At 37.7% G+C, this 17976-nt stretch overlaps 1 protein-coding gene across 10 annotated transcripts in view; it reads right to left on the reverse strand.

Moving 5' to 3' along the window:
* PIEZO2 (piezo type mechanosensitive ion channel component 2) overlaps window positions 1–17976 on the reverse strand; it is a 310777-nt gene that overhangs the window by 17641 nt on the left and 275160 nt on the right. For 8 of the 10 annotated variants that reach the window (XM_068671657.1, XM_068671651.1, XM_068671648.1 and 5 more), the window contains 8 exons: window positions 16844–17010; window positions 12377–12552; window positions 6164–6331; window positions 3672–4064; window positions 2439–2697; window positions 1739–1921; window positions 1292–1544; window positions 423–555 (listed from right to left, as the gene is read on the reverse strand). In XM_068671657.1, coding sequence (XP_068527758.1) covers window positions 423–555; window positions 1292–1544; window positions 1739–1921; window positions 2439–2697; window positions 3672–4064; window positions 6164–6331; window positions 12377–12552; window positions 16844–17010 — 1732 coding nt within the window. The remainder of the gene's footprint in view (window positions 1–422; window positions 556–1291; window positions 1545–1738; window positions 1922–2438; window positions 2698–3671; window positions 4065–6163; window positions 6332–12376; window positions 12553–16843; window positions 17011–17976) is intronic. The other 2 variants (XM_068671652.1, XM_068671653.1) reach the window with 1 other exon arrangement.

A 17976-nucleotide genomic window follows, 5' to 3' on the forward strand; every position in this document is an offset into this window, starting at 1 on the left:
AAAGAGTGTCTGGAGGCGATATGAGTAATGTTTGTAAAGATACACTTCTCTGACAGCCTCTTCATAGGTCAACAGAGACACCAGTTCCTTGCACTGATTGCTGCTAAAGCATGGCATTAGCATTTGTTTGGTAGAAATACACATAAGATCCCAAATCAGTTCACACAGGATATTTAGCTTCATATCAGACAGATGAACACCCCTGCAGTGCTGTTTGAACCTCTGTTAATTTGTCTGAAGTTCAGCTGGTGGGACATAGGAACTTAGGGTGAAAGCATACTGATATAATGAATAGCATACGTATACATTCTTCCATTTGAATTAACAGAATCAGTAACCTCCTCTCTTTAAAACATTTCACTGTATTAGTCAGCTCTTCACAACCTCCCACCCAAGCCCACACAACTCCTCACTTTGCTCACTTTTTAATTGTGAAGGCCTTGGCTTTGATCATTTGTTCTCGAAACTTTTCCATAAGAAGATCTTTCTTAGATTTTTGCTTGATGCTTAGCACACTGCTTCCTTTCTGACTGCTGTTTCTTGTACTGGTACTTCCTGAGAAAAAGAAGAGGGAAATAGAAGAGAAAGAAGCTAACTCAAAACTGAAGTTTAAATACAAAAATTATAAAGTAATATATCTGGAAAATTCTACCGCATATCTGAGTCCCACATTTGAAAGACACTTCAAAATACATCTGTATAGTAATTTTTTTCCTGATATGATAAAATCTTGACAATATCCAGTATAGGTTTAACAACTAGCAGATCTAGATTAATAACTAAAAGGAGAAGAATAGTGCCAAAGGCAAATACTTGATTGTTCTGACTCAGTCATCTCAATTGGTAATATACATTCAGGCTGTAGTAAGCCCTTCTTTTTCAGAAGAGGTAATCCATTTCAATATTCCTAAACATTTTTTTTTCACTTCAAGTTCCATTGAATGTAGATATGAGAAATACATGTGCTTTGAATTCCCTCTAGCTGGGGATTATACTGAACCAGAAATTCTGGATTTGGGCCACGCTGAATGTTCCTTTCCCAGCTTTTGGGTAATGTCATTTTAAAAACATACTGAATCATAAAGTACAGCTCTCCATTTGAACTTTAGGAAGGTTTGGAGCGTGTTCAAATGCAAAAGATATTTTGGTTCATATCCTATTTCCTCACAGAGGAGCAACAGCATTCAGTAGTCTCTGTGTTCTCCACAGCAACCGCACAATGTTTCAGCAGGATGATCCTATGGGAAATGGTCATTTGCTCTTCAAATCCCAGAAATGCCATGACATTTACCTCTCTTAGATCTGTGTGAGGAGAAGCTGGATCTGTGAGAAAGCTGTGATGCACTGCTAGAGCTCTTCCTCCTGATTGCAGTCTGCTGCTCAGGGAAGTGGACATGGATAGATTCCACTGATGCTGCAAGATTGACAGACTTCAGAGAGCCTGAAGAATCTCTCCGGCCTCCTGTCAGAGAGAGCTCATCATCAGTATCCTCTTTATTAGTGGAGCTGTCCACTTTCTCATCTTCATCCCACAATCCATGGCACTAATGGAAAAAGAAAAGGAGAGCATTTCAAACTTGTATTTATGTTATGGTATTTATCGTAGACGTTTACCACAGTGCTCACTAGGGGGATGACAAATGTGTTGTGTTGGAATATAACATGAATGACTGAATAATTAAAACTAAAACATTAAATATAAAATAAATAAAAAAAAAAACACATGCAGTCATTTTACCTTTAAAATGGATCTGTGGAAGAATAAAGCAAGGAGCTGAACAAGATCATAGTGCACATAGCCCTCTTTCTTCTCAATGCCAATGATATTGGGTGGATGGTAAGGTTTATCTTTTGTGTAATCCACAAACTTATTCCAAGGAAAGAAGCCAAACTGGAAGAAGTACTTGATGACGATGGCCACCTGTTCAGAAACACAACACACTTCGGGTGTTTTCTAAGCATGGCAGCCTCATAACATTAAGAGGAGAGAAATATGACTATTTTGTCAGCTTTATAAGAAGATTAGCAAACATTCATTGCTACAGAGGAACAGCAGTTTATGTTTCCTGAGTGATAAGGTCATCAATGACTAAAACCAGCATTTTCCAACAGATGGTGCTCAGTGGTACCTGAGATACCACCGGCAGCGTATACTGTCGCTTGATTACCAATTACACAGTCGCTAATTATAAATGGTCTGTTTTTGTAATAACTGCTTTACATGCCAGGAAGGATGTTGCCCATCTCAGTGAAGAAAAACACAAACAAGACCTTCTTATACCATAGAAATTCCTAAGGATGTTAGCAGATATTTATATTAATATGAAAGGCCACAGGCCCCTAGATGCTAGAGATTAAAACCAGAAAAGAGACCATGCAAAACTTACAACTTCACTTTTCTATGTTTGACATACAGGGTTGCAAAAACAGCAGCATACCTCAGTGTAGACAATGGCTGTCATCCAGAAACGTTTGCTTGGCCGAGGAACAGACAGCATGGCCCAAAGGAATATAAGGATGGGAAGCACCAGGGTTATCATGGAGGCAGAGATCATGTGGTTAAGAATGATCACAAAATAGCACACCATTTCTGACCGGGCCACCAAGGTATTGTATAGGGCATAAATAAGAAGCAAGACTCGAGGCTGACCAACGTAGAATTTCTCTGATTCTTCTAGCTCTTCATCGTGAAACATCCTGTTAGGAGCAAAGTACAATAAATTAAATAAAAATTAAATTCACAAGAGCTGCTTTGTTAATTGCTACTATTTTTCCTTTTGAAAAACCATAAGATTCTGTCAGCAAGTACAATGAAGGAAAAAAAAAGGGGGGGGGGATTCGGTATTATAATCAAATAACCTGAATCTAAGCTCACAAAACTTCAAGCAAAATAATTAGAAGCATTGTTCTTTTTTTTTTTTTTTTTTTTTTTTTTAATTTATCCAGAGAACTGACTTGGTAGCTTTCCTACAGTTGCCCAGCCAACACACTTCATATGACACTGTCTAGATTCATATCTGATTTACTAACACAGGCAGGAATTAGAAGACCCAGAGGTCCATCGGGACATGCGTGGTATGAATAGCACCACGAGCCCACTGGCACTACTGAGCATGCTGTCTGAAGGGCAAAGAGGGAGCATCCTATCTCCTGTGAAAGCACTTAGCAAGGTGGTCTCTCTACATAGCCTTCAGCTACTACTGGCTTAAACAAATACGCTGCCAAAGGTCAGAGTTTCCCTTATAGTAATCCAAAATAATAAAAAGAGAAACATTTTCCCAGATAGCTCTGGAAGCAGATTATTTGAAATCACAGCTGTCTGGAGAAGTCCTGTACACATGGAATGTTTAGAAAAGCCCTTGACCCCATGGCTATTGGAGTACAGAAATCTGATGCTAATTGGAACAATTAACTATGGTATCTGGGGAGAAAGCAGAGATTCTTTCCAGCATGAATTTGAATCATTTTAGAAATCTGTAATTAGAACAACTGCACAGGAAATGAGCTTCTTCCCTTAAATCAAACTTAGCACAAGGTCTGTATCAAAAAACATAGACTAGTTCTGAGAGAAAACAAAACAAAACAAAACAAAACAAACAAACAAAAAAAACACGCAATGGCAAAACTTCACAGACTGGGACCAAAGATTTTCCCCACTCAAAGGTCCTTACTTGTGCAGAAGCAGCTCACTAGCCGTTAGCTCATGCGTCAACGGAGGGAGAATCGTATCATTAAGTCTGTCCGTCCGACTGTCATCTGGGCTCACCATCATGAGACTCTTACCAGCTGAGTCATCTGGGGAGCCAAAAGGAAGGTGTTCAAAGCTGACAGCTTTGCTATAGGAAGGTGGAGCTTCTGCATTGCTATCCACGGTGGAGTACAATGGCACATCAGTATCAGGAGTAAGCATAGCTCCTTCTGAACCCAGGCTATAATCTTCCACCTCCTCTTCATCCTGCCTCGAAGCAGAATGAGCTCCTTCCTCTTCGTGCTCCCCTTCTACCTCCTCAATGGTTTCTGTTGTCCCCTGACGAGAATAGAGCATGGTGACCTGTGTAGGTTCACTGTGAGGGTAGGATGAAGAGAGAGAGTTGAGCCCTGTGAGGCATATCACAAAATGAAATTTGTTCATTCTACCTTCATGTAGACAGCTGAGCAACCCCACTGCACTCTGAGACCCTCAAAGTTCACATCGTTTGGTAGAAAACATTATGACATGATCTCTTCTTACACAGAGGGACCATCTGGGTCTGTTTGCTCCTGAATGGCATGCCAGTGTACTCATAGTGGTTCATTATCTTTTTACACCAGGAAAGGACAAATGAATATCAAGAGAAACTACATTAGCTTTCTGAAAGCAGTTTAAACACTTTCTTACCAGAACCAGAACTTGCTCTTACATTTATTTAAAGCATGCTCCGTGGTGAATGACAGACAGTTGTTGGGTTCCTTCTAAACATGGTGCTTCTAAAAAACACCCTAAGGGTACTGTATACAGCTGGAAAACCAGCTGAAAACACACGTCAGATTGGATTCCAAGTAAAAGAACAAGAAAATTGCAAAAATAGAGAAATGCAATCCAGATTATAAAACTGTTCCAGTAACAGGGTATCTTGCTTACCTTCAGATTGCCCTATGTTCTTCATTACAGTCTTCATTTCTTTTTAACCTTACCTGCCTGCTTTTCTTCCATATGGACCTACTTTCTTTTTCAACTGTTCTTATTCACTCTGTTCTGTTCTCTGCTTATTCACCTTGCTTACTGTCAGCTTTGCATGTCCATAATCACTTTCTCTCCTAATGCTCTGTGCTCTGCAACAGTTTTAGCTGATGTAAATTCATGCAGCTTGATGACTCCAGATGGGAATCTGCACACCATCATTTTTCACAAATTTTCTTGGCCTTGCTTTCACCCTTTTCTTCCCTCACAAGTATTTTTTTTAATCTTTCCCCTAGAACACTACTCTTTATTTCACTCTCTGTTTCAGCCTCTTTCCAAGGTTAGACAAAAGGCATCAACTAAGCGTCTTTTGTTGGCTGGGTGTACTTGTATGTCAATAGAGACAAAATGAGGTTTCACATAGCTCCAGAGAAATGAATGAGGCCACGATTTCACATAAAGTATAACCTTTTCAAGAAAACCTCACTGCCAAAGCCAGCTGGCACTACCATTTCCTGCCAAGTTATATCTCTTTCCTTTTACACTGTTTCCAAACTTGTCATGCCTATGTTAGATAACTTTATTTCTAGTAGATTTTTAATCAGAATTTGGAACAGTATTATTGGGATGCATGTTTTGATATCTCCTGTTAGCAATCATTCTGGTTAAAATGCACAAAAAACATAAAATCACATAACTTCAAAACCAATCAACACTAAAAATTTGTAAAACACTTTAAATTTTGGAAAAGAATGATCTAATATGCTTTGAAATGTCATATTTATATTACTAGCTGAAACATTGTTTTTATTTCACAATGTCATATAAATCCCTGAGCTTTACCTTCTAAAAATGAGTGAATGGCTCTGAACTGTTCTTTTGCACAGGATATTAATAATATTCACTATCTTTTCATAGCAATTTTCCTTTTCTTAATTCCAACACCTCACAGACTGTAAATCAATGGTAAAGAAATCAAAACATATTTAACAATCTTTCCTATGAGGAGGAAAACTAAAAATTGAAAGAACAGGGCCAATGCTTGCCTATCTTAGTTTCTAAAATTAGATATCCAAGTCCATATTTAGGATAAGGCATTAACTGAGAAACTTCACTTCCACCTTCCAGTTTCAATAAGAACAATCATCAGCTTAGTAACTCTGAAAAATCAGACTCTTCTTTAACTGAATAAATACAGACTTAAGAGTCTGTTTTTTATACAGACATTTTGATGAAATGTAATGGACAGACTTTTAAAAATAAATGAATAAAGGATAAAAAACAAAAACACAGAAAAAGAAAAGTGAAACAACAAAGGGGTCCTAGCTTATGACCCTGACTTTGAACCTCAGAGTCGTGCCATGACACAGAAGGCAGTAAAGCTTCCATTAACCATGCAAACCACTCTGTACACCACAGATCTGCAAACTCAAGTTTATATACACTGCATTAAGTATAATGGTATGGGTAAATGAGTGAACAAAGCATGCATGAGTTAAGCACCTTGACACTATACTGCCACTGTCAGCTGATGAGGAGGACATATCCATGCTCTGCATTTTACGAAGCCTAGGTCGAGCGCGCTCACTTGTTTTAGGAACAGTGTCTGGTCCATCTAAATCATCAAGGGTTGACTGCCTTGAGAACAGCATGGTTGCTTCAGTGTAGCAGCTAGCAGCGCAAACAGTTACAAAGACAATGTTAAATACAAATGATATTACTCTACATGGTTCAGTACACCAATGTGCTTGCCATGCAGCAAAACACAGACACAGAGACAAAAGGTTCAGAGAGAAGATAAGGATTTGTTTAGGGTCACTATGTAAACACATCTCTATTGTTCATAGTCATATTCACACAGGGGCTATAGAAAGCCAACAACTCACTTTTCAACAAAAATTCACTATTCAAGGAGATACGTGAACATCACAATATTCTACATACTTTCCAGGGGCACCAATGTACATAGGCTAGGACGTTTTATTTTCTCAGTTTCCCTCCCAGAATTTCCAAATTCCTCCCAAAATGCTTTGGGAAGTGACCTTCTCTGTACAAATTCTGTTTTGTTAATGATATGCTGTGTTGAACCTTTTGCATAGGTACAAGCCAATTTCCTAAAAGAGCCCTGAAACTGAATATGTTCATATTCCACAAATAGAAAAATATCTGTCAGACATTGGCTAATCCTCTTTCCGAACCAAAGAGCCAAATCGGATATGTTACTTAGCCAGTAGATGCATGCCAAATATAACCTGCTCTGCATGGGATGGCTTTTATTTTGATATTTAGTAGGAAGCCTTGATGATTCTTTCCAGAATATTTCATTTATTTCAATCGAAGCTTAAAAATGATTTCAAAATCAGAAACATGCACTTCTTGAAAGAAAGAACAGATATGATAAACCCTTATCTCCTTTCATTTATCAAATACAACAGGACACAAGAGACATACACCATACATTGAGCATTTATGTGTTACTGGAGAAAAGAAGAACTGGATGAGTTATGAGAAAGAAAGTACATATTTAAATACAAGCATATAACATAGCAACAGGAAAGAAGCAAATACATTAATGACATATGGTAGGTAAAAGAATTATTCCTCCTGTAAAAATCTTTGAAAAATGTGGATGTCTATGACATGTGTTGACGGGCCTGATGTTTTACCACATGCAGTCACCTGCCTGAGTCTCAAATATAGTGAGAGAAGAAAAGACCCCAAAATGCAGGATTTACAATCTATTTTTCTTCCTTCTTTTGATTCCATTTGCGCACATGAGCAACAGCAGCTGGCATTTTGCTTCCTTGGCAAGCACTAAATGTGTCCAGGGCACAGAGAATAGGGAAAGAGATAAGAAAGGAAGTGCAATGGCATTTTCTGTGTACCTTTGGTCTTGCTAGCTTGAAGGGAAGAGAAAACTGTCGGCATGAAGTGCCCATTTGCAATTGTTGTGTTAAGGCAAATGGAGAACAAAACAACAAAATACATGCAGCAAAGAAGCATTTTTTTAGGCTTACACTCACTGATGACCTTTGATAGATTGGCTGGGGTAAAAGAACATTTTGTTCTTATTTTAGAGAAAAAAAAACAACACCAAGATACCAAAGGTATTGCAATTTTTTTTTTTTTTCCTTAAAAACAGTATTAATGACAGGGGCAGCTCTGTCCTGTCAGTTCACTCAGCCAAGACCCTTTCCAAGCCACTTTATTATTTCTGTGTGTGCACAAAGGCACACATGTGTCCTCCAAGTTTTGTCTGTCCGCATGACACAGGGTTTTAAGGGGGTCCGGAAAGCTGCTTCCTGCAGGAAGAGGAGATCCACCTCGGAGGCCTGATTCAGCAGCGTGGAAGTCAGTGGGAGCTTCGTAATATTGACCACCAAGGGCTCATGATGCAAGAGGCTTCCCATTACACATCCACCAATGTGTCACAGCTGGGTTGTACTATCAATGAGGTTTTGGTGCTAAAATATGGGAGATGGCAGCAGGTAGGGAATCTACTTTTGTAGGTTACCTTTATGTCTCTGTGCTACAGTATTATCCATGTTATTTTACATTTCAAAGGCTGAATTTATTATTTTAAAAAGCAACACCTCTTACTAAGGTGTTGAAGTATTTTAAAAGCGGGCATAGTCCAGCTGGAACTTTCCAAACACCTTCAGCAGAACAGCTATTGAAATTCAAGTGTCATGCAGCTGGTCATATATCTTCAATGAAAGAAACATATTCCAACCGCCCTCTAGAACAGGTAAGTTTTGACCTGGCTCCCAGAAAAATCAAGGGAAAAATATTCATTAATCCCAATAAATGAAAACACTGTCCCAGATTTAGTCCTTGCAATAATACGGATCATGTAGATGTTTTAAGTGAAGGATGAATAATCTGATAAAATATCTACTGAGCAGCTGCTCTAGATCTTTTAAGGTCTGGAGATGTGTATGAGATGACAGCTGTACCACAGTGTGTATATTCTGTATGTACTTCTTCAGGAACATGCTGCCGAAAACGGAGGAAATGAGAACTCCAATAAAGTGAAGATATTTACATTTGGCAAAGCTGATGTTGACTCAGTGATTGACTGTCATATAAATGTAATCCAAGCATATCTTCCTGAGTGACTTTTCAAATTCATGTCCTTAGAGACCTTGAAAACCATTAGCTTCTTGAAATCATTCAAGGAATAGGTATTTTAAATTGAAGGTTCATTAAAAGCCCTGAGTTCAAGCATTTTATATAAAGTTGATTGGGTATCCATTTCAAATGGGGATATATATAGCAGAGATGTTTTTATCCTGTGCGAGTGGGAAATTTCTTACTTTATTACTTCCCTTTGGTTAAACAAATTTATCCTTCCCAGCAAGTTTATTAGTTAAGGGGTGACTTACAATTTTTTTTTTATTTCTTTCTTGTTTCTTTTTTCTTTCCATATGCTAGTTACTGACTGGCATTACCTTTATGAACTAGTACACTTCCTACACTTGCAAGCAAAAACCCCAAACATTTATTATCACACATGTTCCTAACTCAGACCTAGATCCAGCCCCAAAGTGGGACTCTCCTCTCATCCCTTCTCCTGCCTCCCAGTGCAAACTTTACTTCCCCAGTACTCCCTGTCCCAGGCCCTACACTTCATCCAGTGAGGGAAACACAGACAAAAACTGGGGTCTGATGACTCCCGTTCATGCAGTCTTACAGGAGGGCTTTCACACGTGGGGATTCACACGTGCAGGTCCTGTAAAAGCTTACACACAGTCAGAGCTGATAAACAAAGAAGTTATTTGTGAAGGTATAAAAATGAATACAAATGGATCCAAGTACAAAATCCTGGATATCCCGAAATCTGACTGGGTCTGCATCTAGCTGCTTTTTCATAACTGTAGGTCATGAACCCACAAGCTCTTTAACGTAAGAAGCAGTTCATCAGCCAAATGGAAACACAAGCAGGAAATGCTCTACCATGCTAGCTCCCTATCACTTCTGGTGTTGCACATCAAAGAGTTTGTTAAGGAATATCACCAGTCTTTTCTTTTCCTGGCCCATTCAAACTTTGCACTATGTCTTTAGGACACATGAGTATTTACACACAAAGAAAAACCAAATGATCACATTATGAATATCTCATTGTGCCTCTAGCTTCTGTACAGTAAAAAGACAGCAAATAAACGTGAGCTAAGCACCCTCTAGTTTAAGAGAAAATCCCACAAAAGATACTCTGCAGATTCATTTAGAGCTCTATGCAAAGTAAGAACAACATGCCTGGACAAGACTTAGAGAGGTCAGCCTTCAACTTCATGAGAAATTTACAGTTCCTGCAATTGATCAGGTGGGTTGCTCTCCCTGGGAATTCCCCTATGCAAAAAAAGTGTTTAGAGCACTGAGGTCATACTTTAGGCAATTACTGCCCTGAGTCCTGAGGAATATGTATTATTATAATGGAATAGCTTCTCTGCTTCTGAAGTTGAGTTTTATTTCCAGACACGCCCATCTTACTCATGGAACTAATATCCACTACAGAATCTTGTGCAGGGCAACCAAAGGATAACCTGAGTGCTCATCAAAAACTGTCTACCGCTTCCCAGAAGTTTTCCACAGTAATCCTTGATTCATGATCACAGGGATGCTTTAGATTTAATTAGTTGCTTTTACTGATACTAGAAACCATCGTTTTGAAATGCAAAATATTCTTTTCTATTATTTGGGCGATTAAAAAAATCATGTACTTGATAAACTCATATGAAGTTGAAAACACTACACATTTCTAAAAAAGGTTCATAAACTCTTTTGTAATCCCAGGAAGAGATATGCAAGTGTGCCCCAGTAACAGATGCCATTATCATTCAATCAAAAGACACATTTTTGCTTCCTCTCATTACAGGTCATTATTATTACAGCAGATGTGTACAAATTGCAAATACTGCCAGTGCAAGAATATTTACTTTTCTGTTACCAGAAAGAGAATTCAAGATTAGAGAAATCAGTCACAATACTGCTTTTGCTACTCCTCTGTTAATAGGTCCTGTAACATCTGGGGAAACAGATGACAGTAACGCATTTGAAACATTTGCTATATTCAATATAACTTTTTCTGTTGCAAAGGAGCTCCACAGAATTAATGAATTCTCTGAGTTTGAAAGAGATTTTAAATTTGTAAATGCTCAAAGCATTGTGACAAATAGGTGCTTATTCTGAAAGAAGATGTAATTGAATCTTAACACTGGATGCCATTTAACTGAAGAGACAATTTACACAGGAAAATTGCAAAATTTGTCTTTCTTGTTTATAATTCGTTATGGAATTGGCTTCCCTTTGCTTCTATTTAAAGTCTTGCTAACATTGTTAGATAATAATGTTAACTTCTATCTGTAGTAAACAGCATGACAAAAAAATATTTAATGAAAGCAGGGCTGATATTAGTATTTCATTTTTAAGTGGGACTGAACTTTGTGTTAAATTCTGCCCTCCAGATATCCAACTGACTCCAACTGAGCTGGCAATAGAATTTGGCTTTACATTTTTCTCATGTAATCTGACTCCCATAAAACTTTGAGACAAAACACAAAGGTGTTGCTTGGTTGGGTAGCTAGCCACCAAAAAAGATTTGCTAGGATTTAGTGTTTTTACTGGAGTGAACCTCTCAAAGACCAGTGCTTGCCCTGGGGAGCAATTTGTGAATATTTTGTTGAAACACAGTACTCACAGACACTTTCTGACACTTGCTTTTCAATAACATCAGAAAGGAATGCAAACGCTCATTATTTTCAGTTCACTAACATCTACACATATGTCATTAGTAAAAGGTAAGCATACTTTACTGTACACAGAAGCTATTGAGTTTGTAGGGAGTATCAAACACAATAAGATACTGCCACACTTCAGAGAAGGACAGGACACAGCAGAATGCAACGGATTATGAAAAGGCTTTATTTCCAAAGCCCTCCCTTCTCCTCCTCATGATGCTGTTGGACAGTTTTTGCAGTCTTTTAAAAGTCAAGAACACCAGGGACACGGTGGAAACAGGCTGCCTCTGTAAGGGAAGGAAATCAATGTATGTGCCTCTGTGTGCATGGAGCAGCAGGAGCATGCAGTAGTTTTGGAAAGGGACTTGACAGCATTCATCTTCAGAAAAGAATGAAGATTTTTTTTTCTAGAAAAATACAGATATTTCATGCATAGTGTTACTCTGCTGGACTGTAATAGCAGTTATGAAATCAGGCTCTTCAGATGATCTGTGTGCATAAGAGAGAGTTTTTTTTCTTTCAGTGTAGAGCCTTTTTTTCTTTGTGTGTAACAAACAAGAATTTATTTTCCAAAGGCAAAATATTCACAATGAATGATGGCTCCCCAAACTCCAGGCCTGAATTCCTAACACAGTATTTCATAATCATCCTCAACAGGTTCTTATTTTCCATTATTTTTGACAAGATCAGAAGCCCTGTCAATAACTCCTAATTCTGTAGAAGTGGTGAGTATAAAATCCACAGAAAGCAGTGGTATAGTCATGCACTGGAAAAGGAGTTATATCATCTGCTGGCAATTGAGTGCACCACTGTAAAGGAATAGGAATAAATAGCAGACCCTTCATTATCAAAATAGCATGGATATATCAAAAGGACTGCTCAGCGTTGATTAGAAAGTTCATGAATATCTAGACATTGTCTAAAATTATGTCTACTGTACAATCTCTCTATTCTTCACAAAATAAAATTAGATGAATACCTGGAGATACTGTCACGAGAAGCTGCTGAATCTAAACTATCCATTCTTTCAGAAGCTTGCAAGCCAGAAGCTTGACCAGGATTTTTATCAATTGAGTCCAGTCCTGACTCCCTGGAAAGTTTCATCATATGGTTCTGGTAATACATATGGATGCTCTCCCGGGTAGGAACGTTTCCCTGTAAAAGAGATAAGGAAAGGTAAGTGGCAGGGAGAGTTATATTCTTCAAATAACTGCTTTGCCTTTTTTTATTATTACTTTTTTTTTTTTTCCCAGTCATTTGGCAATACATAGTCTGTCTAAACATCTTCCTAGTAAACAATAACTTCTCAACACAGTGCAAGTCAGATTCTGACTTAAATGTAATATGGCACAAAGTGTTGGGTTTTGGAGCAATAAAAGTGGCTTCAGACTATGCACAGTCCACAAAACTCAGCTAGGTGCAATGCAGATCATCCAGTGTGAACATGAGCTATGGCCTGCAACCATGACTCAACCTATACATAGGGCTCCAGCAAATTTTCAGACAGCACTTTTAGATAGCTCCACTCAATCCAAGAAAAATTATAGATCTTATTAGCAGCCAGTAGCAAATATTATTATTATTTTTAACAGAAACAAAAGAAACAGGTCACGAACAAACTGATCTAGATTTTCATTAGTGTCCAAAATAAGATTTTTTTCATGAAGTATGGATACATATTGGAAAACTGAGAAAATAACATTTAAGAGCTTCCCTATTTACTCTTTCTCTCTGACTTCGAATCTATGAAAGGATGGTTTTATTAACTGTCAGCCCAGGTCTGGGCACAGAATCAAGTCTTTCTGGTTATACTGCCAACAGAATGCTTAAGGCTTGTAACAAGAATAAAACTGACAACTTGATAGCCTTTTTTCTTATGCAGAAACACATCAAACTCATTCCACTAGTAGTTGCATTGACTTCAGAAGATGCATTGAGATTGCTACTCTTGAACAGTCATTCATAATGAAGCCTTATGCAAGAACTTTTCCAGTTGAAATAACCAAGCTACTCTAAAATACTGCCCATATTTCCTTTATTAATACTATTAGTATTTCATCTCTGGACCTCAGCATTGTCCTATACTGAGTATGTTCATAATCTGAAGGTTCATCAGAAAAAAAAAATATCTTAAAACAAACAAACAAACAAACAAAACAACATCAACAAAAACACAATACCCAAACCTTAAGTTTTAGTAAGGTTTGCTTGTGTACATACTGTGCTGCTTCTGCAATAACAAATGTCTGTGTGTCTGTGACAACCTGACTTGAAATTATGGCACCCACTATCTTGATTGCAGGCCTGTGATAAAGGACAAGAGCTATGACAGCAAAAGTACCCCACAACTGATGGATTATGGACTCAAGCTCCTCTGTAGTTACAATAGAAACCAAAAGAACTTCACACATGTCCCTGATTCCATGCTGGACAAAACAACAACAACATGTCACCATGATGGTTACAGCACAAGCCTTTCTTGGGCAGCAATGATAGGTATGGAGCTGATGCAGAGCCTTGCGAATGCTATGGAATAATCTGTGATTATGAACCCATTATTCCATAGAAGAGGAGAGAAAGATCCTTGTAATAAAATACCGAAGGTGAGAGTTTTAAAGCTAGCAACTGGAAAAAATTCTCTGACAGGTGCCCACTACCAGAACATTTAAGACTGAAGCAACCTACACAGGCATACACAAGGCCTACATATGGGCTCTACTGTAATCAAAATAGCATTGGGCTGCTAGCAACATGAAAAAAATCTGTTGTGAACAAAGGATAAGAAAGACTCATTAAAGCAAAGAACAATCAAAATAAGGTCCAAAAAAGTAATGACATAAAAAGGCAGTTAGTCTGATATCTACTTAAATGTTAAAACTATAAAAAATAAGGGATAATGAGTAAGAAACGTAATTTTAAGTGAGGATGCTGAAATAGCATGAAATTCTAAGCCTTGGGACAAAAAAGAGCATTACTGTAGTGTTGTACTATCAGAGTTTTGTAGGAAGGATGGAATGAAAGATAGCTTGGTAAGGTCAAAAAGTAAATAAAGTTAAATAAAGTTCACAGGTTAAATAAATTCACTGTACCAGGATTGCCACAGAGTGCCTGTGAAATATTAAGAAAGATTTGAAAGAAAAATAATGTTCAGTAACTTATATTACTTTTCATATATGCTTATGTAGAATAGGTAAATGACATGAAAGTGCCTGCATACACACATACAAGTCACCAGAATGGAAAAGACCAGGAGGACGAAGCAAGAAGACATCCTTCAAAAAAGTGACATTCGTGAGGATAAACAGAAACAACAACAAACACGGTAGAAGTAGATGTAAAACTTCAGCATATCAGACCAAAAAAGATATTGAGGAGTAACTTCCTAAAATGAACAATAATTGATAACAAAAACATTTTCAAGAACATCATAAGAATCATCTCTCAGAAAGTTAGGGTATCAACAGGTGATCAAGACACACAGAAATGTAGCTCTTTAGGGAGTTAGGGCAACAGAACAGAACAAAACAAACAACAACAACAAAAAAAGAAACAAAACAACAAAAACTGATTTTTTTTTGCATCCCTGTTCACTGCAGAAAAAGTCACTGACATCACCAGTGGAATATTTTGAATCCCATGAAATGACTGGATTAGTAATTATTTTATACATGACAAAGCTGAGAACAAAATACTGACTGGATGGTGATCACCAAAGAGCTCTGCAGGAACCAACAGGTGAAATAGTCTAAGTTCCAGAGAAAAAGAAAATTGTTGGCTTCAGGAGTAATCCTGAATGACCTTTATAAGAAATAAAGCGTCCATGAAATAAAGACAAGTATATTTCTTGTCCTCCAGAGACACGGGGCACAAACAACATGTTTTTTTCTGTACAAGGGAAGAAGGTTATTGACTGGTTGCCCCAAGGAATTTTACCATCCAGGATATTCAGATATAATCTGTATAAAGAGGAAAACATTGAGATGATAAAGTTCACAGAAGGAAAAAAGAAAATATTTGGGATAGTCAATTGTAGTTAGCTGATGCAATACTGATGAAACTGATAAAGCCAAGTGCCTTGGTAAAAAAGGGCAAATGAAATTTTTGTGCTCACAAGTGCAAAGAAATGCAATGGGAAAAATAGCCTACAAAATGACAGGCTTTATGTCACATTGTTTCAGTCTTAAAATCTGACTGTATAGTCCCCCTAAAATGTTTATTTAATGTAAAAAAAAAAATAAAAAATCGAGGAGCTTAACTGTTAGATCTTACTAGGAAAGCAAAAGAAAAGAAACTATATTCCTGTATAAATCTGTGGCTCACCCATACCTTAAAACAATATATAGTTCTGGTCGCTCAGTCTTAATAAGGCCATAGTAAAACTGGAAGTGGTATGAAAGACAATGAAGATGATATGAGGCATGGGATAGGTTCCATGTGCAGAGAGGCTAAAGAGAACAGGAATTTATAACTTTTATCTATCTGTGCAATAACTCTGGGAAGAATAACAGTAACTGAACATTAATATTGAATCAGCCCTCTCTTTTTGGCTCTGTGCCTTGTGGCCAGACATGGTATGGATTGTCTCCTGACCAGGAAAGCCTGCATCTTGGACCTCCTGGGGTTATGGACAGCCTGCTTTTTGTGACAGCTGACAGTGACTGTGAGTGGGCAGCATGGGGCTTTATTAAGGCCAAGGATACTAATGTCCCATTGACCTTTTTGACCTATTCATGTCTGAGATAGTCTGCAGCTTCTAATAAGAGTTGAACTAAAAATGAGGCTCTTATGCTAAGTTTCCAGAAATAGTTGGGTAGCTAGTGACATATGTAAAAATACCTCTGCTTGAGATCTTTATAGTACTGCAAGGTATACTACTTGCATTTTTAAGATCCAAATACATGTCTAGCTACACTGATAATGTTAATCTTATAAAATAATGAGTTTTACTAATGTATCACTGTTTCTTGAGGAACCAGGTATCTTCAGTGTCAATGAAGAAAATTATGCCTGCATGTTGTCAGTCATTTCCAGGGCAAACTGGTCTACAAAAAGGCTTAAATATGCAGACTGAGGTAGTTTCTGAGCTGTTCAAAATGCCATGCCTACTCCTCTCTACTTGAATCTATCACATCCCTCAAAACCAAATTTTATCACAGGAGTCTTTCAGCCTTTCAAATCCTTATATCAATCTCTAAAATAATTATTTTTCCAAACATTCGCTTTGCATCCAGATAATAAATCAAGCATTTCATTATTTAAATATTAAAAAAAAATAAAATAGCAAGCAGTCAAAGAGTCCAGATATATTTTTTAAATGTGCATGTAAGTTGGGTTTCTATAATTTTTCTCCTTAATACAGTGACTTCAGCTGATCTGAAAAGGCAACCTTTAATATTTCACTGGGCTTGAAATGGCATTAACAGAAGAAAAAGACCAAAGGCGTTACCTTCTTAATCTCCCTGGTGAGCATACAACGCTCAATTCTCAGCACAGTAGAGATATCGATGTGTTCTCTTGAGAAGGAATTAAGCCAAGCTGTAAAACTGTCTAGTGTTGCCAGGAAAAGGACCCAAGTGAACTTCAAAATATTAAATATCCTCTTTATGATGTTATCTAAGGGGGAGGAAAAGCAACAGAGAGTTAATGGATGCAAATGTCTTTCTCTGTATCTCTGCTTGGAGTTAGTTTCAATTTTCCTTTATTGTCGAATAATAATCCAGGCTGTGAGACCCTGTCATAGTAAAGAATCTCTGAAGATGGCTGGAGGCCTTTTGGCTGTCTGGGTCATTTTCCTGCCTGTATGTCTAAGCTTATCATCTGGAATCCCTTTTCCACCCCATAACTCCTGCAATTGCTAGTCATATGAACAGTTCCTGATCTTGGACACTGTATGTACAGGTCTGCAAAAATGAAAGCCAAAGATTTGGGCATCTCTTAAGAACTCGACATCCCCTGCTCCAGTGATCTCAACAGCTGCTCTTCCAGCCCTTATCTGTCTATTTACTCACGTGCTTTTCTCTGCACATAGAGTTTGCCTTTTGTGACTGAACTTTGCTCACTTTGAAAGTCTAACCTGCTAAAATGGTCTTTGACTCTCCCCCAGTTTTCCAGCCACCTGAACACACCTCTTCATATTTACTGTTTCCAAAGCTTCTCTTTATTTAAATGGACTGGACTGTGTCATCGGCAATCTCAGATCAACTAGCTCAACTAGCAGTAATCATATAAATCATTTATAAAACATTACTCTTGCCCCATTTTGCCAAAGCATTACGCTTCCCCATGAGTAGGGCTTATGGTTTTATACCAACAATTGTAGCTTTCTTTAGCTCAACGCAGCAGCTTCAAGTGAATTTCTTATTTCAGTAGTTCCTTTAGCATTCGTGACTGCATGTAAAGAGCAGCAGTTTCAGTTTATTTTTCTTTCACTCCCAAGTATACACATCACACTTCAATTCTTAAATAGTCTTACATAAATAAGAAAAAAATTCTTTCCAATTCTTTCTTTTCCAGTTCCAGAGCTAGTTGTCCCTGCTACATATCTAATCTCAGAGCACTAGATATTAAGATCAATTTTAC

Source organism: Anas acuta, chromosome 2 (assembly GCF_963932015.1).
Source record: "Anas acuta chromosome 2, bAnaAcu1.1, whole genome shotgun sequence".
NCBI lineage: Eukaryota > Metazoa > Chordata > Aves > Anseriformes > Anatidae > Anas > Anas acuta.